Source organism: Alosa alosa, chromosome 13, assembly GCF_017589495.1.
Source record: "Alosa alosa isolate M-15738 ecotype Scorff River chromosome 13, AALO_Geno_1.1, whole genome shotgun sequence".
Lineage (NCBI taxonomy): Eukaryota > Metazoa > Chordata > Actinopteri > Clupeiformes > Clupeidae > Alosa > Alosa alosa.
The window spans coordinates 19644718-19669844 of record NC_063201.1 but is presented as its reverse complement, the minus strand read 5'-3'; the positions used below and the strand labels follow the sequence as shown (position 1 = coordinate 19669844).

The window sequence follows — 25127 nt, the reverse complement described above, 5'->3', positions numbered from 1 at the left end:
TCTCAAATAAATAGTTGGAACCTCTGCAAGGTTTGGGGACTGCTGCCAGTGTGAATAGTTGGCTGTGGCATTTTTCCGTGGGAAACATGCTCTTGCCGCTCTGTGTGGTTTGGTGTAAACACTGGCAATCTCCAATTTCTACATTTGATTGCTCCGGCCTTCTGTCTTCACATTCAGTTTAAACATTTTTTTATTCGAATTGATTAACGAGGGGCCCGCCACTTCACAGTAGAAAATTAGAAGTCATGAGTAATCCTCAAAATCACTGACTGGTATGTGGTATATACACATGTGTAGATACAAATGGCTCTACATCTGCAGTCATGGCTTTACTTGAGTTTAACACCATTTCCCTCAATGGGCATGTATGGAGATGAACAGCAGCCATAAGCATACCACAGTGCATGTCACTTGTGCCATGTGTGTAGCCTTCCTGCTTATAAACAAAGCTCAGTTCATGTTGCGCCAGTTGTTCTAAGCCAACTCATACAGTATTTAATGTGTCACCTGCCACCATTATATGCCCTGGGGCATTTCTGGGTGTGATTCAGATCAAACCCTCTGCCCTGACTAACTTCCTGTTTGCCCAGTTCTCAGTATCAGGACTCTGTTGGGAGTTTCTGCTGACCTTTTCCTTCGATCTGATGTCAGCACACACACACACACACACACACACACACACACACACACACACACACACTTTCCCCCGGTCATATATGTTGCAATGGTGCCCACCACAGCCAGTCAGAAAGTGTACAAGAGATAGAATATTTTCTGTGGCTTCAGAAGTTAATGAGTGATCAAGTGGATCTTTTTTTGTTCTATGTCTAATGGAAACAGGATGTCTTCTGCAGCTCCATACATTTATTGGAGAATGAGGGAGTCCTCTCTTGCTGTATTGCAGACGTAATGAGTCTGTTGTTGCTCTGTGAGTTTATTGGAGACTGAGGGAGTCCTTTCTTGTTGTATTGCAGACGGAGTGAGTCTGTTGTTGCTCTGAGCTTATTGGAGACTGAGGGAGTCCTCTCTTGCTGTATTGCAGACATAATGAGTCTGTTGTTGCTCTGTGAGTTTATTGGAGACTGAGGGAGTCCTCTCTTGCTGTATTGCAGACGGAGTGAGTGTGTTGTTGCTCTGAGCTTATTGGAGACTGAGGGAGTCCTCTCTTGTTGTATTGCAGATGGAGTGAGTGTGTTGTTGCTCTGTGAGTTTATTGGAGACTGAAGGAGTCCTTTCTTGTTGTATTGCAGACGGAGGGAGTCTGTTGTTGCTCTGAGCTTATTGGAGACTGAGGGAGTCCTCTCTTGCTGTATTGCAGACGTAATGAGTCTGTTGTTGCTCTGTGAGTTTATTGGAGACTGAGGGAGTCCTCTCTTGTTGTATTGCAGACGGAGTGAGTCTGTTGTTGCTCTGAGCTTATTGGAGACTGAGGGAGTCCTCTCTTGTTGTATTGCAGACGGAGTGAGTCTGTTGTTGCTCTGTGAGCTTATTGGAGACTGAGGGAGTCCTCTCTTGTTGTATTGCAGACGGAGTGAGTCTGTTGTTGCACTGAGCTAATTGGAGACTGAGGGAGTCCTCTCTTGTTGTATTGCAGATGGAGGGAGTCTGTTGTTGCTCTGTGAGTTTATTGGAGACTGAGGGAGTCCTCTCTTGTTGTATTGCAGACAGAGTGAGTCTGTTGTTGCTCTGTGAGTTTATTGGAGACTGACGGAGTCCTCTCTTGTTGTATTGCAGACGGAGTGAGTGTGCTGTTGCTCTGTGAGCTTATTGGAGATTGCTAATCTCCTCTGTAGCCATCGCGGGAGGGCACCCCTACGGGATTCCCCTTCTCACAACAGTGAGTCTCGGGTCTGATTACACAGATGTACACTGACATAGAGCTATGCTTTCACTCTCACTGTTGTGTGCATGCATGTATTCTATCTCACAAATACCCCACCCGCCCACCTACACACACACACTCACAGACCCCCCCCCCCTTCACACACACAAACACACATCTGTACAGAGACATATTCAGGAGGAGCAACCGTTTTGGTCATTTAACATTCATGAGTATTTCCTTTCCGGTTGACTGTTGGTCAGGATGTGGTTTAATTTACAGTATGTCACCTTGCATCTTTTACTTGTGAAAACCACCGGAGACAATACGTAGCAATAGATCTGTGCATTCCCACTCCTCTTGTAAGGTCACACACACACACATTTTGTCAATGCTTTCAAAGACATTATACATATGCTCTTGGGCATAACAAACAGCTACATACTGTGTGCAATTTGAGCTCCATCATGCTCCAGTAGGTAAGAGCAATAAGATAGCTGCATGAGAGGAGACAGAGATAGAGACGGTATGAAAGTGACATGCCAGAAAATAAAATGTCCCCACAGCTATGTGAACACATGTGGACCCTGAAAAGCGCCTGTTTTGGTTAGCCTCACCTATGGCCTCTGTGCGTATGGGTTCCATACATTAAATATTGTAAGAAGAAGCCATCAGACCCTGTTAACCCAGGAGAGGATTTATCACACTAGTCTCCAGAAAGCTACACCTCTCACTCTACAGCAAGGCCACCAATCTTCCCTATCCTCTCTATAGCTTATGTAATGTGACTACTTTATCCTGAGAATCCCCTCCCACACACACAGAGGAAAACAGACACTTAAGACACACACAAACCCCAGACAAGCCTATACTTTACCACAGTCCAAAATTAATCTAAAAACACTATTCTTTATGCTCAGACACATTTAAAAAACCTTGCCCTCTACACAAGCATGGAGTTATTCCTGCCAACTAAGCCACCCATGCTAAATTTTAACATGTGCTGCTTGTTGTAGAGCCAGTCTGGTGGTGCTTCAGTGAAGTTAATGAGTCCGGCTGGCGTTACTCCCTGCCTGCATGCGCTACAAACAACCACTGCATGCGCCAAAGACACAAGCAAGCGCACACACTGTCTAGACTGCAACAGCGGTTGAGTGTTTGTTCCACTGTATTCGATATTAGACTGGAGGTGCTCTTTTGTGCTGATAGTGGAAGACTCGCTAATCTATAGGCACAGTATACCAGAACACCATCTCTGCCAACTGAACATGACGTCATTCAAAGAGCCAGTGTGACAAGGATGATGTAGTGTTAGCACACTACTGCCCCCTTGTGGCCTGTGATCAGGAAAACCCCTGTATTGATCAGCCACTGGGACAATACTGGGAGCACAGGACAGGCATTGATCAGATACATGCTGATGTCATTGTTAGTCATACAGATACGATTGATGTCATATGATATGATTATGTGGAGCTGGAAGACAACAAACACCTACAACGCTTTTAAACGACAACATTTAGGCCTGGCAGATTCACACACTCAAATGTATCTTGCACTAATAAAAACACTATCGTAGAAACACTTGTTTTTTTTATTGAACAGTTACAAGTATGACAACACTTTTAAATGTATGAACTCTAACAATATAGTATAAAATTTTGAAAATACAAATGAAGACATAAGACAAAAGGACAATGTAAACATTCATAGAAAGATAAAAAGAGAGGAGAGGTGTGTTACGGCAGCTCTTTTTTGTGATGTGCGTACTGTAGGTCTGTTTGATCTGATGATCGCGGTGGCAGTTTTAATGTGTAGAGAAAAGAACGGTGCCTTATGATGAGACATTGGAGTTGATCACATGCTGTAGATCATGAATCCTAGTGTTTGTCTGTTAGAAGAAGTTTGTCAGAAAAGAAAATCAGTCTGGTACAAACTTCTTGAACAAATAACAAATTGCAGGCCCCTTACTATGAGAGGGATATAAAATATAGAAGACATTATAAAAAAAAAAAACGGTATTAAAAAAACAGGCCCTGAAAATGGCCCAATTTTGCTCTTCCTCCTTTGCTGTGTAACTTCATAACTCAAGTCCTTGGTTGGGGCCCTGAACGGCCTGGAGAACTCTGGAGAATGCTGGAGAACACTGGAGAATGTCAGTGAATCTGTAAGTAAGTGCTGAACGTTCTGAAGAACATAGGAGACTGAGGCATGGCTGGGGTTATTTCCCAAGATTCCAATGAACTGGACTGTTCTACACAACGTGGTTGTCACTGGGCAGTGTGTGGTAGAGCACAGTGGCTGAGTTTGATTTGGATGGTGGACTTGATAGTAAAGGGGTTTGTTTTTTTGGGGGGTAGCTCGAACAGAGCTTGGGAATGAAGTGCTACATGATATGTGTTGACCTTCTGATAGGCGAGAGGGGGTGGGGACTGGAGATTGGTAATGCAGGGTAGACAGGGGCGCAGGACACTCAGGGACGACCTTGCTTCAGCCTATCGATGTGGAAGGTGAGCTTGAGGGCGGGCCCCAGCTTCAGGCCCATGTATTTCATCATCATGTCGCTGCGCAATAATAGGAGGGCCTTGCCGTCAATCTCCTAGAACACAGCACACAAGAGGAGAGAAGAGAAGAAGAGGGAGGAGTTGCCAGTTTATTCAAGCTTTTTAACATTTGCATATTTCAGACAGGTATTTAGATACATGATGTAGGAAAGATTCTTCAGGAGAGAGTCAACTTATGAGTCCGTCTGAATTCATCATTTCGCCTGGTTTAAGGGTTATATATCTTTAGTTACCGGACTTTTTAGGACTGACCTGAGAACTCGTTGATGTAAGCTGTAGGTGTGGATGGTGACGTTAATGGGGTGAGCACTTACATGTTTGCGGAAGAGGTCGGCGTGCGGCCCAAGCAAGGGGTCGATGTCGCGGATGAACTGCATCACGTCCTCCACCGTCCACAGGTTGGGGTCCTGGCAGCTGGGCCTTGGGCTCTCTCTGGACCCCGCAAAGCTAGCCGACCCTGACAGGAGAGGGCAAAGGTCATGGGTCACACACTCTGCTGATGGTATGATCAGAGCCCGTCTACGGAGAGCCTCCCCACTCTATTAATACCATACAAACCGAATTTGGCTGCAGTTCACCAGAGTTCACCTAGATGGCGATCGCGGGCGAGTCCAAAATACATGTGGTCCTATGGAGCTACATGGCTACATTTATTGTTTTCACCTATTTAACAACTGAAACCCTCAGATTTTATTTTATTTTTCGCAAAATGGATATGGATTATCAATCAAAAGTGAAATAATCCGGGAGTCATGTCCTTTCGTTTTCTTACAGGTTGGGTCGTTGTTGCCCATAACACGCTAGCATTGTGCTAATGAATGACGTCATTGACACGTTTGAAAGGCTTTTTAGAACAATTAAGTGACTTTAAAAAATATAATACTCAACCAAGTGTATTGTCTTTGCCTCCCCTTTCGAATACAATATTCAAATTACTTGAAAAAAAATTATATCCCGAGAAAAGTGGATTTTGAGGGGTACAGCTCCATAGACCTCCACGCATTCTGGACTCGCCTGCGAGCGCCCTCATGTGGAACCACAGACGGAACTGCAACCAGTTCAGAAACCGGAAGTTTTCCGAGAGTGGAAGTTCTCCCCTTATTAGACATTCTCGGTTTGATCAAATCTACGGTCAAGCTGATGGTGGATAAGCAATTATGTATGTAGCTCTTCTACAAAGTGAAACTATTCACTGCACTTTGACTTTGGCCTGGTCTACATTAAGTCGGATCCGTTTGAACCCAAAATACTTTTTTTGCGGATAGCCCCCACATTACACACATCCCACATTACGCCATCGTATTTACATTTACATTTTTACATTATTAACACGTATCCGAGCTCCCAAAGAGGAGAAATTTGGATCTGCAGGTGACCCTGTATTAGTTTTGAGCTGGAGCCGTTGCGCATGATTGTGGATGATTAAATTGCAGAACCATCTGAAAGAGATGAAGTACAAGCCCATGTTCCCTTTCCTGATTCGTTGTGCTCGTTTCACGTAACAATGGCCATGTGCTCCTTTTCAGGAAGTAAACACTAGTACAGGCAATGAATGGAAACGGATTAATAACCTATGCAACTTAATTCAAAAACGTTGTATACGGTTATTATATACTGTAACTGTGTATGTGACAAATAAATCCCTCTTGATCATCAGAAGCACTGTGTAATGTTCTATGATGTCCACCACATGAGGGATTATGTCCGTTTGTGCGCTTAGCTTAGCTAGGTTTTATCTGATGCTTATTTCTTCCCTTGTATCCATACTTGTTGACTGTACGTTTGTCATGATTTTCAAGAATCAGAATTACGAGTTTTAATGCAGGTTTTAACATAGGGATGCGAGACTTGACAAAGGCTGAATGGTCGTGATATTTGCGTATGTGGTAATGAGGATGCACTTTGTATCTACTTAGAAACTGATACGGTCTTTGTGGACATATTAAAACTTATCAGAGCTAATATGGACTTAGCCTTTGTGTGTGTGTGCATGTATGTCTATATATTATTGTGTGTGTGTGTGTGTGTGTGTGTAGTATTTAAGACCTTGTAATCCCGAACATCTTAAGGAGACAGATAAGCAAGGCCCTATATGCCTGTTCAATAGGAGATGGCGCTTCAGTGTTTCATTCTAGGACAATGCGACAGGGCACCACCACCCCCATGTTATGACTCACGTGTTATTATTACAGAGCTGGAAAAAAGCTTTCGCCGCACCCCAAAAAACCCTTTCAGGACAATGTAGGGACTGCCATCATAATGTGTGTTCATGCAAATACACACCTACACACCAGAATCTACTTTGGGACTGACAAGGCTTAAAGCTAAATTTGGAGACGTACAACTAGACGCACATACCAAGGGCTTTATTTAGCCCAAAGGCTATGGTGGGAGACACCTCTAAATGTTTTTGAGGGCCTTAGCCTTTCCTGATTGGCAAAGCTGAAGCTAATATCTGTTGCCACAAGTGGTTCAAATGCACTGAAACATTTTCATTGGTCAATGTACCGTTTTACAGGTAAAATATTTTACTGCAACACAACTTATCGGTTTTAGTGAGAATGAGGCACTGAAAAGCCCTGAGTCGGGCAGAGAGCATGTGAAAGTACTTGTCTGTTTGTGTGGGCTAGTGTTTTGTGTGTGTGTGTGTGTGTGTGTGTGTGTGTGTAAGAAAGAAGAGTAAGTGTGCTTATGTTTTGTGTGTCTGGTGTGTGTTAGTGCCAAAACGTGTCAGTGCTAAATGTCACCTGTTGAGCCCAGACGGAAGAGCTTCCCTGGGCTTCCTCTCTGGGAGAGCGAGCAGAGGGCCAGGGGTTTCCCAGTTGAGCTCGGGGACACGGGCGTCTTCTCCGAGTGTTCCGACCGCCCCACTCCGTTCTCCAAATGGTAGGGCTCGCCTGACGGGAACAAGGGAAACTCCTCAGGGAAACTCCATTCCCCACAGCCACATCTTTGATTTGGCCGAGGGGAAACAATTCAATTCAATTTTATGTATGTCAAATTTATGTACTGTTTTAAGTGAAACTGTTTTACAGAGCAAAGAACCTGGGGGGGGGGGGGGGGGGGTCTAGTGCCAATAACAATCTGATATCAGAAACGGACCGTCACTGTCAGTGTTCAGGCTGCGTGATGACTGGTTCTATTGGCTTTGATCATAAACAGCATTTCAGAACGCAGGCTGTGTAACCAAGCATAAATAGCTCATTTTAAAGCTAGCTGGACAAATGAAAGAAAACGAAAAGGATTCAGTACAGTATATCGTCATACTTAGAACCATCAACGAGAACAGGCTGTCCAAAGCAACTTACATTAGGTGTGGAGATATTTGCTGAATGTTACAAAAATTGTACAATTTCGTTTAGCATCGCTTACCCTACATTTATTCAAACTGCTCTCTACCGAACTACCTTTGCATTTGCGAAGGATGAACAGAAAGCACTGGCTTGATCAATCAGTGCAGTGGAGAAATAACTTCCAAGAAATAATCTGTACTGGGAAAACAAACAGCAGGCTATGCTTTCCCTTTATGTTGTGGCTATTTAAACTATCTCTAGCACATGTGTATAACAACTACAAGAAATAAAGGCTTCATGGTCAACCGCATGGCCCATGTTCTGGTTCACACATTATTTTCATAAAAACTGTAAAGATCACTGCAGAGTCCCGTAGTAAAGAAGAGAGGATATGAATGGCTAGACACATCCTCGAGTAGAAGTTTTATTTCAGGGTTTCAGCAGCCAATGCCACAATGACTCAATCAAGTCTCCTTGTCATGGAGTGGAAGTATGAGACCAATATGCTCAGCATGGACCACAGACTCCCCGCACCACCAAGGTCAGCCATGCCAGGATCCAAAGCTTTAAAGACCAGACATGTGCTGTCCAGGGACTATATGTTGGTCAGAGGGGGCACAGACGGGATGTATTTTTAAAAAAACCTAAAGTTCAGGAATTTTCCATCTTGGCTTGGCTCCTGGCACACTTCTATAATTCAGGAGGGTTCAGAATCTCTGTGGTCAGGCTGCCTGTGTGTGTGTATGTGTGTGTGTGTGTGTGTGTGTGTGTGTGACGGCCCACCTCGGCTTTTAATTACAATTACGACGTGTGCCAAACGGAGCACACGCGCACGTGTGTTGCCAGCCGATCATTAAGACCTGCAGTGCGTCTATTTCTGACAAAGGTTAATTAGAGGAGCCTGCAGTTCGGAACGAGAGTGAAGAAAGAGAGAGCAGAAAGAGAGTAGAAAAGAAGCAAGACAGAGGTTGTGAGAGAATATGAGTGAGTGAGTGAGTGAATGAGTCAGAACGAAAGAGAGAAATAAAAGAAAGAAAGAAAGAAAGAAAAAGAAAGAAAGAAGAAAGAACAGGCATGAAAACGGGTCAGGGGTGAAAAAAAGGTGAGAAATGCCAAAGAAAGTGGGAAATTTCGTTTCATAGCAAAACAGGCGCGAGTGACATTGTTGCCAATAGTGCAGGGGTCTCAAACTCAAATGAGCTGGGGGCCAATTCTGCCAACGTCATCTGATTGGAGGGCCGGCTATTTCTGAAAATGCAATGTTCTTTTTTTGAAATACCACACAAAACTGCAAACAGAAAGTGCAAGTGTTTTTATCTAGTTTTAGACACCTGCTATCAACCTTAGCTTATAAATAAAATAATGATAAAATAAATATTAATACAAATTATAAAATAAATGAAAAACATAAAAACAGGTATGTGTGTGTGTTTCACACCAAATAAAAATATTTCCTCTCATAACTTTTTTAAACCTGGCAAACTAGGCATCAGGGTTAAGAAAAGCAACACCATTGATTTTTATATAAACATTTCAAAAAAGCCATGGCTTGAAAGTGGTCAGAGATAAAGTCCTACTGTAAATGTAAAAATCTTTGAGTAAAACAAAAGTTTATGAAGGGGTAAATTTACCCATCTAATTTGTCACTGGATGACAAGCACCTCAAATTATGCACCTTTCAGTAAATACTGGATGAACATATTTAAGCAGGTTTACTTTCCTTTTTCATATTACCCACATAACAAATTAACAGGAAAAACACCTAAGATGTATACCAACACCTAAGATGTTGTGGTTTAGTAATAGATTACTACAATATAGGCCTACAATAAAGTATTCTGGTCAAACAGTTCCTATCATGGGTAATTTGCAGTACCCAGAAGTTCGCGATCATATTGCGGGTGACTTTGTAGTTCTTTAGAGCCCTATTTCTACTAGCCCTGCTGTCTGTACCACATCCATTACGGACACGATCATCACGATTACCACTGCAACCTCCAAGCTATGTTGGGCAGAGGGTCGAAACAAGCATGGTATGCTTAGTGGACACCGTTGTATACACGCACCTCCATTCACAGACGACCGTGACTATCACTGTCATAGACGATCGATCATAATCTCCAAAAGGATATTCTCCTTCAGAATTAGAATAGGTGAATAACATAGCTTACCTAAGACTTCATCACACGTGAACGTTTTTTTCAACATTTGGTGTAGGCCTATTTCTGCTTAATTTCTGCTTCAATTTCTGCAACACTATAGCCTGCATCGCTTCCGCGTCATTACATATGCACGTCTTTGTGTTTCTCGCGTGTAATACAAGTATTTCCTGAAAACTTTGCGCAGCGATTTTGGGTTTGAATCAAGCTCTGGATGTCTTGCACATAGTGGAGCAGAGTAGGCCTACAAATGAGATTTGTCACCGTACCTGGATCTATCGTCTATTTTAATCAGTATCGTTGTTTGTCGCAATTAATAGCCTCAAGGGCCGGATTACATTATTATTTTGTCATACGTTGCGGGCCGGAATTGGGCAGGACAGGGCCGGGTGTTTGAGACCCCTGCAATAGTGCATAGCTTCCATGGAGTATGAAGTTGCCTAAAACCAGAGATTTATGAAGAAAACAAACTACAAAATGACTAATTTTTACACAAAAATACTTATTATTTCTTCTTTTTGACTTGGGCCTAAGTGTGAAGGGGCCCACTTGCACTGTTTGGCAACATGCTTCAGCCTGGCTCTCCTATCCTCCTCAGTAATCTACATGAGTTTTCTTTACTTATTTATTTATTTGTGCCTGAAGTTATCAGACATTTCATAGGCCTAAAGGACACTTAGAACTATTAGAATAAGTCTGAATATTTGTTGGACCAAACCAGGTAATAAATAAACTTGGGTAGGGTAGACTAGGCTTTAATTTGTAAAATTGGTTTGAAATGTTTTAACCTGCAGCTAGGCTACTTACAGATTGTGACATTGTGATAGTGTGTCAGGCCACTGAGTGTTTCTTAAAAGATGGCATTACCATGTCAAACACTGTTTTTGTCTCTGAACTCGACAAAACGCACCAGCCCAGTTAAGGAGCATTTAAATCAACTATTTAGTTATTCACATTAGCCTTTGCTATACTGAAAAAGTATGCCTATTTGCTTCACCTTTTCGATCTAGATGGCTCAAACTGCACGTATTCTTTATCAAATGAACTTGTTATGTCTATATTTCTGTCCAATATCGCTAAATTTAACAACAGCCTATGCTACGTTGCTACACCAATCTCAACGTCTTTTTCTGACAGAAGTTGAACGTTTCAACTAGCCCACCTGTGACGTCAATAAGCATCTCTCCTTGCCGGGCTCACATTCCAGCTGACATTTTAGACACATCTGTAGTTACACAGACAGGGAGGCTATTCCAGCATAAGCATTCTGTTCGATTGCATCCGGGTGACAAAAATTTAGCTTCCGCTGTTTAAATAGGCTAAATGCATAGGGGCTGCATTCACATAATCGTTGCTGGATCAGACAAGTTTTTTTAATTGGGCTCTTGTCTTACAACGCATCAAAATGCGTTCGCGTCTGCGCGTGATTTGTAAACTCAGTTGTAACCCCATACCCCCACACACACACAATATTGGTGCAAAAACACCATTTTACAAAAGGCCAAGTCTGCATGAGGAAGCCCAAGTCTCCATGAGGCCCCTCTTCATTTCTTGATGTCTAGTCTCCCTGCCCCCCGCAGCACAAAGCCAATGCTTGGGGCCTCCTACCTTCTGAGGAGTAGCGCTTCTTGGGAAGTTTGTGGGGAAGGGGGCTGCCCTTACCTTCTGAGGAGTGGCGCTTCTTAGGAAGTTTGTGGGGAACGGGGCTGTTGCCGTAGGCGTCCTGAGGGTACCTCTTGGTGCCTCGGCCCGGGCCAGAGGGATGCGTCTCCCCAAAACTGCCCCTCTCTGTGGACAGCCAAGAGATGAGCAGATGGTCACAGATCATACTTCATCTGAACATCCTCCAAGCTGATTTTGCACTTCAGGACTTAAAATCAGTAATCATCAGTGTGTATGTCCATGTGTGTGTGTGTGTATGTGTGTGTGTGTGTGTGTGTGTGTGTGTGTGTGTGTGTGCATGTGCGTGTGTGTGTGCATGTGTGTGTGTGTGCATGTGTATGTGCATGTGTGTGTGTGTGTGTGTGTGTGTGTGTGTGTGCATGTGTGTGTGTGTGTGTGTGTGTGTGTGTGTGCATGTGTGTGTTTGTGTGTGTGTGTGTGTGCGCATGTGTGTGTGTGTGTGCGTGTGCAAGTTTAACCTGGGTACGCGTGGCTGTCGTAGTGAAGCGCCCCCTGGAGCACGGGCTGACTGCCGAACAGCGGGTCACAGTGCAGGTTGTGGCAGAGCTTCTCCAGGAAGCGCAGCACGTAGGTCACACTGCTCACCGTGGGCAGCGTTAGCGTGTGGTGTTGCTGCTCAAAGTATGCTGTTCAGGGGAGAAGACGTCAAAGCAGGAGGGGCCCCAGCTGCCTGGTTAGGTGACACTTTACTGACTAACACAATGCAACCTCCCTAATAATAGGCATTGGGCATCTCATTTTCATCTCATTTTCAGCTGCTTTATGACTTTTAAGAGCTTACAGGCTAGGGCTCAGAACTGGGTTTGCATTTATGGGCTAAGGTGCTGCATATAAAGTGTGGATTACCATTACATACGTTTGGGGTGCGTCCGAGTTGCGTCCAGTTGAAAAACACTTGTAACCCATTGATGCACTATAGATGCGCAAGGATAACATGGTAGTATGTTGCTGCTCAAAGACTATGTGTGTGTGAGTGTGTGTGTGAGTGAAGGATACCTCCTCTCCTAACACTTCTAACAATCTAACGCACCTAACACGCACTTGCCATGCACTTCCCTCTCTTCCCCCCTTCTTGTAACACGTTCTTATCCTACCACATATCGACTAGTACTATGTCTGCACTCTTACCTTCTATAACAGTATTGACTGATGCAGCAGCATTTCCCACCTATGCGTCTGCTAAATTAATAAATGTAAATGTAAATGTGTGCGTGTGTGTGTATATGTGTGTGTGTGTTACTGACCTGAGATGACCTCGCCGCCGTGGCCAGGTTTGAGGCAGGAGAAGACGGAGCCCTGGTTGTGGGCACAGTCCACGCATGCCTGCACACACTGCTGCAGCACAGAGGAGGCGCGGCCCGGCCCGAAGTGGTCCGGCAGCTGCAGAACCTTACGGGAGTCCAGGTGAGGACCGACCTTCCCGTACTTATTCAGGTACACACACACTGACATGGGGCAATGCATGGACACACGCGCACGCACACACGCACACACACACACACACACACAACACACAAATCAGAGCCTGACTAACTGCAAAGTATGGAAATTAAATATTTTGTCCACCTGCCATTGTGGCTGATGGATTCCAAAATCTAGTAGCCACTCAACTTTTTTACCAGCCACTAGAGAAACAGTATGAAAATGTGATATTATGATTATGGTAATGAAAATGATCACAATATGATTAAAATGTGCTGAATTTTGCCCTAAACTTACCAACTGTCCTCCAAGCATAGTAGCAACAAGGTCAATAGAACCACATTCATATGCCATAGTGTCTTGTCATAAAAATGGTGTGGCTCCATTAAGACTCTGTTGGTGTGAGTTCTGGAGCATCCTATAAGCCAACTATTCAACTTGATCTAACTATACTGTACATCATAAGATTGAAATATTTACAGGTATCAAGGCTATATTTAACATTTAGCATTTATTTTCTATTTGGCCAGTTATGAAATCATGCTCTGAACAATTTAAGCACAGCTCAGCTTTAAGAAACTTAAATATATGCATGCTTAGCATTTTGTGAAACTACATTTAAAAACTCTGGTTTTAATATTTACAGTTATCTAGGCGATATTTTTAACATTTATTTTGTATTTGGCCTTTTATGAAATCATGTATTACAAAAGCCCAAAGTTGTATGTATTACATGCGCCCAAATGCCACACATTCCCCAAACTTTCCATATTAGCTTCATTAGCTTACATCTTCATCTTCAGTGTAACTAGTTAAATAGTTGACATTACTTGCTGAACATTTCCGTATGGACATTCTGTGGGATGTTAATTCGTATATGTATGAGAAGCTGCAACTTATGAGTATGTCGCGTTGTGGCATAAGGCTTAGGTAGTTAGCTTGCTAACTATGGCAGAAATTCAGATTTTCTCACTCCATGTAGTTTCGTGTTGCAGCCACAGGGTCGCAGCAACAGCACGTAGCCTAGCCTATAGGAAAGCTGCTGCACATGAACTCATTCGGAATATTTTGAAAGCATAACAGGTATATATTTTGTCTTTTCATTGTGTAGACGAAAATGAAGAGATTTTATCTTAGTTTTTATTTCATGCAAAACATTTTAGTCCTGTCTTTTTTCGTCACCAGTAATGCATGTAAATATAGTCTTAGTCAGTGTTTCAGGACAATGGTGTAGTCTCATCTTAGTCATGGAAAAAAAGGTCGTTGATGAACATATTCATCTTGTCTCGTCTGACGAAATGAACACTACGTTATCCAGGGGCAGTGAGCTGGTGTGTGTGTGTGTGTGTGTGTACCTGTAGGGGCCTGCAGGGCTGAACTGGGGATGGTGGCGTTATCCAGGGGCACTGAGCTGGTGTCAGGTTCAGGCGTGCTACAGGTGGGGGACGTGGGCATGGGATTGGGGGGCACCCGCGGTTTCCTCTGGAGAGAGAGAGAGAGAGATAAGAAAACAGATAGAGAAGGGGAAACAGATGAAGAGGAATGTGTGTGTGTAAGGGCTTTCAGATATAACCTCCGGAGTATATGCAGACGTTTGTCAAACGGAGGTTCTACCCTTCGGATGATTCAGATATGATGCTAACCTGCGGACCTTATACTGACCTTAAACGGACCTATGTGTGAACGACATACACACACATTACAGAATCTCCGTGTGGTTGTCGATTGAGGGGTGGGGGCTTGCAGAGTTCGCAAGAGGCGAGATATGACGCAGAATATATGCGGCTGCTGTCACAGCTGCTGTTTTTGTTTACAAAATGTATGCATTATGTAGGCTAAAGAAGAAATCTATTGCGTAGGCTAATACTTACTTGAAGCTGACCTACAGTATTTGCATGTGTGCTTCAAATAAACACATTTATCTGTTTTCAACGTTATGTAGCGGAATTACTTGGCTATGGAACCCAAATCTGGTTTGCGTTGGAGAGAGCATGCACAAACTTTATGGTACCAGCCAATTCAGTAGGCTAACTCAAGACTTCAAGGCCATCATATACAACGTTTTTAAACAACAAACAAAACACTAACAGAACAGTGAAGTGGTTCGTTTTTTCATGGTTTATTTTTCCAAAAGCATCCTCTCCCCATGTGTCTATATTGCATTTACGTAAGCTTGGAACAAAGTTGGGTTTTCTTCGTTTTCATTTTCTCTAGGCATATTTATTCTCAACAATATCGGGCTCAGCAGTGAGGTCATGAGAAGGCTATCTGGCTACTAGGCTACTGCCTTTTCAGCGCCTTCTGCTTATGATGATTTGGTCTTTTGAATTCTTTTGGCCTTGCGATGCGGTTGTAGGCTACATCAACGTGTCTCTTGCCATTCCCTTCACGTGTTCTATCACAATGATGTCTGCATCTTTCCAGGTCGGAGATTTTCTGGACAGCACTATGCCACTCCATCATGACACTGCCATTTATGGCCTTAAGTCAGATTTAAGTGCCCCCACCATATAGACGCACAAAAGAAACGTCATCAACACGCCCTCTCACTAGGTGTGAATTTTAACCGCATGTTCTACGCCTCGTTCAGACACAGCACATTTACATAATGTCCGGAGGAAATACTAGGGGGGGGAGCAGTAGAACAACCGGCTAAGTTCGGACTTCCATATCACCGTTTATGTTGTTTATGATATACGGCCCCACCGTTTAACATCGGCAGAACCTCCGGTCTTACACGTATGTCTGAAAGCCCTATGTTTGTTTGAGTGTGTGTGTGTGTTCATATTTGTATATGTGTGTTTGTGTTTGCTTAGATGTCAATAACAAAATGCATGCCAAAACAAGCTTTCATTTAAGTTAAATGACAATCACAGAGAATCACTGCATGTACACCGATTTAAAGTTCACTTCTAAACCAAGGGATTTAAAGCGTTCCAGTTCTAAACAAAATACTAAGAAACCACAGCATCCACTGAGGGAGAGACTCTTTGCATGTAAAGAGATGAAGCTGGGCTGAGGGGGCAGGGGTCACCTTGCTGCCGGGTTTGGGGCCTCTCTTCTTTGGGATCTTGATGGGCACGTCAACCTGGCCCGCCTGCACCTGCTGCAGCCGCTGGGTCCAGTTGGCTGGCACACGACCACGGGGTTTGGTGGCCGGCCGTCCAGGACCAGCCATTGCTCCGTCTAACCACGCCGTGCACGTTTCGCCCAGCCAAGCTGTGGAAGAGAGAAAGAGACATACACACACACACACACACACACACACACACACACACACACACACACACACACACACACACACACACACAGATATACCCAAGCACACACACACACAGTTAACAGATTGGACAATGGTATTATTATATTGATCAAACATTTAAGCTGCACTTCAGTCGCCCCCCCGTCCTCCTCCCTCTGTGTGTCCGCACTGCACACCTTGCTGCCGGGCTTGGGGCCTCTCTTCTTGGGGATTTTGACGGGGGATTCCAGACTCTTCTCTGTGGCCTGTGCCTGGGTGGCCTGCGGCCCCAATGGCGCCCCCTTCTGGAGCCAGGCGTCGGGCAGTTTGGCTTTCTTGCGGCCCGGCTTGCGGCCCCTCTGCCCTGGGGGCCGGCCAGGCGTGGGGACCAATGCTGTCGTGACCTCCACCGTGCCGTCTGTTGGAGCTCCCAGAGATTTAGGCAGACCCACTGGAGAGGGAGAGGCACACAGAGAAAGAGAGAGAGACAGAGAGAGAGAGAGAGAGAGAGAGATTTTTTTAAAACTCTTGATGTCTTGATGTGGATCTAGGACACCTAGGCAAATTACTCCAGCAAAGCTGAACCTGACAACACCTCATAAGTAAGTAAATAAGCACATAAAAAAGTTGATGATGACGACGATGACGATGATGATGATGATGATGATGATAAGGGGTGGTTGATGGATGGATGGAAATGGAAGAAAAACAGTAAAAGGCTTGAGAGGTTAGAGGAATGAATATGGAGATGCTGTTTGCGTAAGGATGAGTATCTCACCTGCAGTCAATTACAGCCTTTACGATAATTACATTACTGTTCTGCTCAAACATAGGTCCTGACATTTTAAGAAATGACTACAGTAGTAATATGAGTACCACCTATTTGACTGCGGTGTGGTGCTGCAATCTACCTAAGTATGTTTCTCTGAAGCGTGCTTTTAATGAGTTTTGAGTGAGTTTTGAGTGAGAATGAGTGAGCAACTAGCGATGCACTGATTGATCGCGATTTTCATGAGATCGGCCATGACCGGAGACCGGCCGGTCAGTCTGAGATGTGTCGATTTTATGCCGGTCAAATGCACTTGTGCGCCGCATGATTAACATCTCGCAACATCAGCAGCATACGTGCACGCGGCATGCACATGTAGGAAATCTCACGGATTAACCTGCAACATGTCAGCTGTATGGAAATTCTTCAGCGTGTGTGAAGAAGACAACAAGTTTGCAATATGGAAAAAAGAACAAGAAAAAAGTAGGGCGTGGAGGGACGACACCAAAAACCTTTGGCACAACCTGATAAGACACTTGAAACAACATCAACATTACGTTGACAACATCAACATTACGTTGACAACATCAACGTAAATTGCGTGCCCACAGCTGAACCACAAGCACAGTAGAATGGAGTTAACCGATTGCGACATTAAAAAGAATCAAAGTTTAGCGATCATACATGATAATAAGATGTCAACAGTAGTGACATAGAGTAGGCCTAGTAGTTCTACTCCACTTAAATAAAATACTCAAACTATTTACTGCACGTAGACTAGGGCTATGACTTAATACCCTAGTTTAGCAAATTGGGAAGTGGATGTTGTGAAAGTGAAAATACGATATTAGAAAGGCAAACAAAAGTTAAAGTTGCTTTTGATATAGTAGCCTACAATGAAGAAAAACTGATGCTCTGAATATTGATTCAGCTGTCTCTGAAACTTTCTCTAACTGAATCATTTAACCGTAATTTGGATTACACCTGTTGAAAACACCTGTTTTCATATATATGGCGGAGTACCTAATCAATCGCTATTAGCATTTATCCTTCCCTGTGTTTACGCAATACTCACAATTTTCCCTCGCCCTCCCATAAATGCATATGCATCAATGAAAATATATTTCATGGCAGCATGTTCAAATGTATTATGAAAATCATGTTTTTGTATTTTTAGTTGGATATTGGATGTCAGAAGAAGAAAATGGTTGTTCCATAACACAGGTCATTTAGTAGTACGTGAATGTCCCACACTGGGCAGCATTATAGTTTGATACTGCAGCTGAAGTTAGACTTGAAGAAAAATCTGTCTGTTCACCTGTTCCATTTTTTTAACAGCCCAGGGCTCCAGAGTGCGACCAATTTGGTCAAAATTGCGACTAAAAAAAAATCGGAGGTCGCACCGGTGCGACCAGCTATTCGAGAGAGGAAAAAGTGTCCGCATTGAAACTCTTTCTTTGGTTCAATAACAGACACATATTTGCCCAATATCGTGGTTTAAACAAATCACAGATAGTGAAGGGCGGGACCTCCTCTCTGATTGGCCGTGGCCCAGTGCCTGTGTGTAAATTTGAAAATATGTGTGCTGCAGAGAGAGAGAGAGAGAGAGGTCAGAGACCCGTCAGATAAACAGAGTGGATGTAGTTGCATTACAGTGTGGTCACATAGGCCGAAATAAATGTCCCCTCTCCCCACTGCCTTTCGGCGGCTGGCAGCAGCAAACCGTTCAGACGAGCCCGAGATGATGATCAAGTTTATCGTTGCCTACGATAGGCTTAGTGAAACTTCCCTTCACCAAGTTCAGTCCGAAATAATTATTCACCGGAAAAATAGTTTGAACGTAAACCCGACGTACAGGAATGCCACTTGCGCCAAATTTATAGTCATTGCAGATGAAAAGACGTCTTAAAATTGCGAACAATGCATACAAGACCTTCCCGAACGACAGAGATACAGATATCGCCGAAAAGGAGTGAGTCATCGACCGCAGTTACATGCAGGGAGTAACCCGGTTTTCAACAGCAATATCCGTTTTGCGCGCGAGTTGTGTAAACTCATTCTGATGGCATCAATCAATTTAATCCGGTATTTGGCGCAAACCGAATATCGCTGCTACATTTAAAGCCCGAATTGTCCCTGCATGTATAACTGTGGTCATTGTGTACGGTGAATTGAATGGACACATTTAGATCGAGCATAGTAAGTCATTGCAATAGCCTATAAAAATAGGCCTACCATTTCGTTACTGCATTAATCATAGTGATGTTCTTATTGAAAAATTAAAAATACTAAAATTAAAAAGTAAATTGCATTGTGGGGCTGTCAAATGATTATTGCAATCATCATTGCAAAATCACATAAAAATCCCCCAGGCTACTTGGAACATCTCTTTAAATTGTGCTCAAATACATTTCTATGGAAGATGCTAGCATGGCGAGCTGGTTTAGCCAAGGCCTAAAGATCATGAAGGATAGTATGTAAGACATTGAGCCATGAGATGTGCAGTTTGAAGCCCTTAAAAATGTGCACTGTTAATTTACTCACTGTTATTTTTATTTAATTCATCTTGAGATGTTTTAAGTTTAAATTTCAGCTCAGTGAAGCACTTAAAGCACCAACACTTCATTAAGTTACTTTTCTTGTAGAATTGTAAATCATAAGTCATAGGACAACCTATATAGAATAGTAATTAAGGAAGAAAAGTGAACCTGCTGCGGTGTTAAATGTGATGTGGTTGAAAATTTGGGTGCACCTAATTTTTGTGCTGGTGCACCTAAGAAAAAAAGTTAGGCGCACCAGTGCAAAAAGTTAGTCTGGAGCCCTGCAGCCATTCCATTACTTAGTTAAGTTAATTACATTTCTATGTTAAATTATTATATTAAAGAAATTATAGAAAATAAATCTTTGTGTGTCCTGTAAAGTTGTTAGAAAAAATGGTCAAACTCTATGAAAAATTGGAAATCGGAATCGGGCCTGAAAATTGCAATCGGTGCATTAAAGGTCAAACAAAACCAAAAGTAGTCTGCACATCAAAGAACACACACACACACACGCAAACATAAAACCACGGAAGTACACTACCACACTGCAGAGATGGCTGGATAATAACATCGGAAAGGACTTCCACATACCACCTAAACAAGCTTTCGGGGTATCTGTACGTATCCTGCTTCTATCAAATCAACCTCAGGAACTGCATCCACAGACAAAACTGTAGGTCCAACATATAGTAACATGATGACTGTATGTACAAATTGTAAACAAAAGCATTTGATCAAATGGCAGTTAAAAAAAATCCCATGACAGAAAAGAAATAGGTACATGGCCAAGAGAACTTAATGGCTTGAACAAGGCATGATGGGTAATGGTGTAACACATGGTAACACGATGACATGATGGCTGCACACTGTACAAAATCTAGAATGCCAGCATTTAGCTGTTCTTGATAAGTATTGCTAACGAGTCCATGGGTATGTGTCACTACAATATTGCTTCAAAGATAGAAGCGTATACTGTGCATTCACACAGTCTTCCTAATCCCAATGTCCCACATGCACTCACACACACACACACGCACGCGCACACACACACTATGCACACAGATGGCCAGACAGCGGACTGAGTAGGCTTTTTTTTTTGTTCCAAGCCAAACTGACCCATTTCACTTCTCAACAAAGGGACAACTTGTGTTACACATTCCTCCAGGCTGGGCACTAAACGGATGGCTTCAGTCGACAGAGAGAGCGAAGCGCCGAGATGAGAAAAAGGACAGAGCCAGATAAACAAAGCTTACTCTTACTATAGAAATCCACACTAATAACCAACAGCGATCCGATCAGCAAAACACAATAGCTTACTCTGCTGCACTCAAGAGTGAAAGCTACTCCAGCAGTTCTTTCAGAGACGGAACTTTTTCAAAATATATAAATAAACAAATAAAGCAGATAGAGGCAGAAGAGTGTAATACCTGCAGGTACTGGGATGCTGCTGGACAGTCTGCTCTGCGGCTTTAAAGGTCAGTTTTGGTCAGTTGGAGAGGGATGAGCCACACGCACTCTAGGCTAACCCTCGGACAATCTACGGTTCAGTGTGAGTAGGAGGTCTGTGTGTGTGCGTGTGAGAGTCAGTGCGAGTCACTTTTTTTCCCTTAACAATGTTTCCTTCCTGCCTGTGGTTTGGTATCTCACACAGTTGTGAGGACTCAAAAACAATGTCTAGAAATTCTCGCCACACCTCACAGATCACACAGCAAAACTATTGTCAGCACATAATAAGCAGACATGGTTGCTTTTAAATAACAATCAAAAATATGTCTACAAATGTGTGCATATAAATGTGTGTGTGTGTGTGTGTGTTTGTGTGCGTGCACACCGCATGTATATGTGTGTGCACATGCTCTGCAGTTTACCTGCCCCCTTTTTCTTGAGAGGGCCCCCTGATGATTTTGCATGTGAAGGCCTTGCAACCACAACAGCATGACACCCACACCCACACACATGCTTGCATGCACAGAAAGCTATAGAAGACATGCATGCACATAGACAGACACATGCACACACTAGCTCAGAGCCTGTGGATAATGCCACCATTTCTAGCACGGCCCTGCATACTCCTACAGGTACACATACATCTTTTTGATACACCAACACACACACACACACACACACACACACACACACACACACAGCTTGTAGGGAGAACACTTGAAGCTTCTGTACGTATTAACATTTCTTCAGAGACAAATGGGTCAACATGCACAACCCTTTATAACAACAATCTAACAAACACACACACACACACACACCAAAAAGCTTACCAAGTTCAGATGAGGCTCCAGTTCACAGTCTTTTGAGAATGGAAGCTTTTCTCCAGTGACTCATCCTCCTGTCCTTCCTTTCATTTTCTACTTATTTCCCTCTCTCTCTCACACACACTCTCTCTCTCTCTCTCCATCTCACTCTCTGTGTCTGCGGTCCACGTGCAGTGGAGAGGAAGAGGAGAGTGGTCTTCCTGCGGCCCAGCTGTCCTGGGAATCACCCCGTCCTCATGTCCTTTGCTTACCCTCGCCGCACACTCACAGCTCCTCCTTTCACTCTTTCCTCTCTCTCTCTCTTTCTCTCTCTCCCCCTCTCCCTCAACCACTATCTCTCTCTCCCTCCCTTTCTGTCTCTCTCTCTCCCTCCCCCCTTCCCCCAGTCACTCTCTCCATCACCCTCAATCAGTGTCTCTAATATTGTGCATCCCTATCTAGTTCCACACCAACGTGACTCACACAAAAACTGTCTGGCAAACATTCACAGTTTTTAGTATCTCGAAATTAATGTCATTAGCCTGAATAAAAAATTACATTTTCCAACGTATCTATTAGAGAAAGCAATAAAATCATCTATTTACCAAGAACAAACTAGAACGATCATGAAACATAAAGATTTATTTGGATCTGTGACATCAGTTTGTCTTTTTACTTAAAGCGCTCAAACACAGTATTATATTTTAATTGAACATAAAAGTTATTTGGTTGCTACATTGTCATTTTTCTAAAGATTGTTTTTGCTATGTAGCCTATGGTTGGAACTGACTTGAAGTGATGTTGTGGAACTAATGGGCTACTGCAACAACTACTTAGAATAAACTACAAACTCATGATTAAACATACAACCATACAAAATCAGTTCTGATAGCCCATCAAGCAGGGTGTTGTTGAAGTCTGGTAGCCCGACAGGAAAACTTGATAGTCTCTTCTGTCTGATACTTTAGTCCAGTGGTTCTCAAAGTGGGGTCCGTGACCCATAGCCAGGGGGTCCGCAAAATAATTTGCTTAAAATTATAAAGTTGAGTTTTATTATTTTAAAAATTAATATCTACAGATAATGCCCCTTTTCACCCATAAAACAAGCAAATTGTGTCTATTTGCTCCTACCCACATTTCACCTTTCTTAGGTCATGAAGAACCATTCCAACTACTGCTTAGCTTGGCTTATTTGTTAGCCAGCTAGCTGATGAATGTGTAGAAATGTTTGAGTCAGTCCATGTTGTAAAGTGATGTAAAATCCAAAACTGACAAAAGACGAAGTTGCACATCTGGCAAAAAACATGGGATAATGGACCTGGCCACAACTTCAGAGAATACAAATGGCAAACTTAAAATGTTACGGTTATGAGGGGGTCCTCGGAAAATGTTCTCCCTCCAAAAGGGGTCCTTGGAACCAAAAACATTGAGAACCCCTGCTTTAGTCTTTCTGCTCACACACAGAAACACACACAAATACACCATTCATCTCCACCTCTCAGCATGCCCCTGATGGCCCTTGAGTGTGAGTGAGTGTGTGAGTGCCCGTATGAGGCCCATCGCTGAGCACAGAGTGTGACGGGGCAGAGCGATGCCAGCTGGTCCGGTGCCAGGTCCTTACGAAGCAAAACTGTTAAAAAAAAAAGCCTGCCCAAATTCACCACTCTTTCCCTATGTTTCCACCTTCTCTCCCTATTTAACCCTCTCTCTCTCCCTCTCTTTTCTACCCCATTTCTCTCCATTTCTCCTTCTCTCTCTCTTCACCTCTTCCTTCTCACCTGCCTCCCTTATACATTTCCCGCTCAAATTATTTCATGCTTTTCCAAACTTTATTTACACTATCATTGCCTCTCCTCAAGGGCCCCCGATTTCTCACCCTCAAGTCTGCCATCTAAACCAATATTATATGAAGCAGGTTTGGCATTGCTCCTTGAATACCATGCACACAGAGCCCTATCACCAAAGTGTTGTAGTCCTACACCTCGACCAGAGGTCTTACAGACCAAGAAATTAACTAAACAACAAAACAGGGAACATTTGACTCAATTTCACCACAATTTAAGGCAATCTGAATGGGACCAATGTACCAACAACAAGCTATTCTAAATCCATCCTACTGTAAGGAAGAGACTATTTTTTTCTTTTCAATCCAGACACGATCAAATAGTCTATACCAGATGCCGTATAGGACATTCAAGATTCACTCATGGCTTTCTATTGAGTGGTGAAGATCCTCCATTATGCCAATTTTGCAAGACGCCCTTGTCAGTGAGACATATTTTGATCTGTTGCCCTGCCTTGAAAACCAAAAGATAACAAATTTATCATCAAAATTCTATTGCTGATGCTTTTAGTAAGGTCCCACCTTTGAAGGTTTTAGAATATCTTATTAGCATATATTTTAAGAAACATATTTAAGTTTCTATAACACACAATGCTCTGGCCATTAAATAGCCTTAGTTGCCTTTAATTAATTCAATTAAACAAACAAACAAACAAACAAACAAACAAACAAACAAACAAACAAACAAACACCCCAATTTAACAATGCCAAGCCCCCTGTGGAGCCAGAGATCACGTCTTATTAGCTAGTTGGACCTCCCAGTGTATAGCTTCTGCCCAAGAACTCACTCAAACGTACCCTACAGAGAGAGGAGGACGAGTCAGGAGTCAGAGAACAGTACCCTCTCTGATAATACTTGTTTTAACCTGCTAATTTCTGCTAATACCTAACCTGCTAATTTCACCAGCAGGGGTCGCTATTTACATTACAATAAGAAGTGTGATGTCACTCCCACAATTTAGTTGACATATTCTCAGTACAGGAGCAGTCACCTCTGACAGATGAGAATGGAGCAGATCTCTATAGAGATCTGATGAGCAAAGTCTGAGTACAGAAGAGTCTTTTCCATAGTGAAGTACATCTATGGCTTTTTAATTTACCATAACCAAGGCCATTGCAATTGATTGATTAATTCAATATGAGTGACAGTAAGCGACAGACAAGACACAAAGACCAAGAAAACACATCCACAAACATGAGGAGCAGATAGTGGGGTGGGGTGTGTGTGTGTGTGCGGGGGGGGGGGCGACTGACCTTTGGTGCCGGGCGGCTGCAGGTTGTCTCCAGTCATGGCGCACCAGCCCACAGGGAAGATGTCGCGTGAGTCGTAGCGGCAGTAGTAGTCGAAGGCGCCGCGCCAGCCGTCGAAGGTGACCAGCACCTCCACGCCGCGCAGTGCCCCAACGGTGGCGGGGCAGATGAAGTGCGGGTTCTTGCGGTCCACTGCCTCCAGCTTCATGCCCACCTGGAAGGAGTTCTGCTCTGGGACGGGCGGCTCCTGCTGGGAACCAACCAATCGGGAGACAGAGGAGGAAGGTGGTG

At 43.4% G+C, this 25127-nt stretch overlaps 1 protein-coding gene across 1 annotated transcript in view; it reads right to left on the bottom strand.

Moving 5' to 3' along the window:
- Positions 1-3398: 3398 nt before the first annotated feature.
- LOC125306343 (polycomb protein SCMH1-like) overlaps positions 3399-25127 on the bottom strand; it is a 34463-nt gene continuing 12734 nt past the window's right edge. Inside the window, 11 exon segments of the mRNA XM_048261657.1 lie at positions 3399-4421; positions 4701-4843; positions 7134-7283; positions 11501-11626; positions 11980-12147; positions 12766-12966; positions 14299-14425; positions 15978-16142; positions 16145-16162; positions 16382-16635; positions 24840-25086. Of these exon segments, the coding sequence (XP_048117614.1) occupies positions 4296-4421; positions 4701-4843; positions 7134-7283; positions 11501-11626; positions 11980-12147; positions 12766-12966; positions 14299-14425; positions 15978-16142; positions 16145-16162; positions 16382-16635; positions 24840-25086 (1725 nt within the window). The 3' untranslated portion in view covers positions 3399-4295.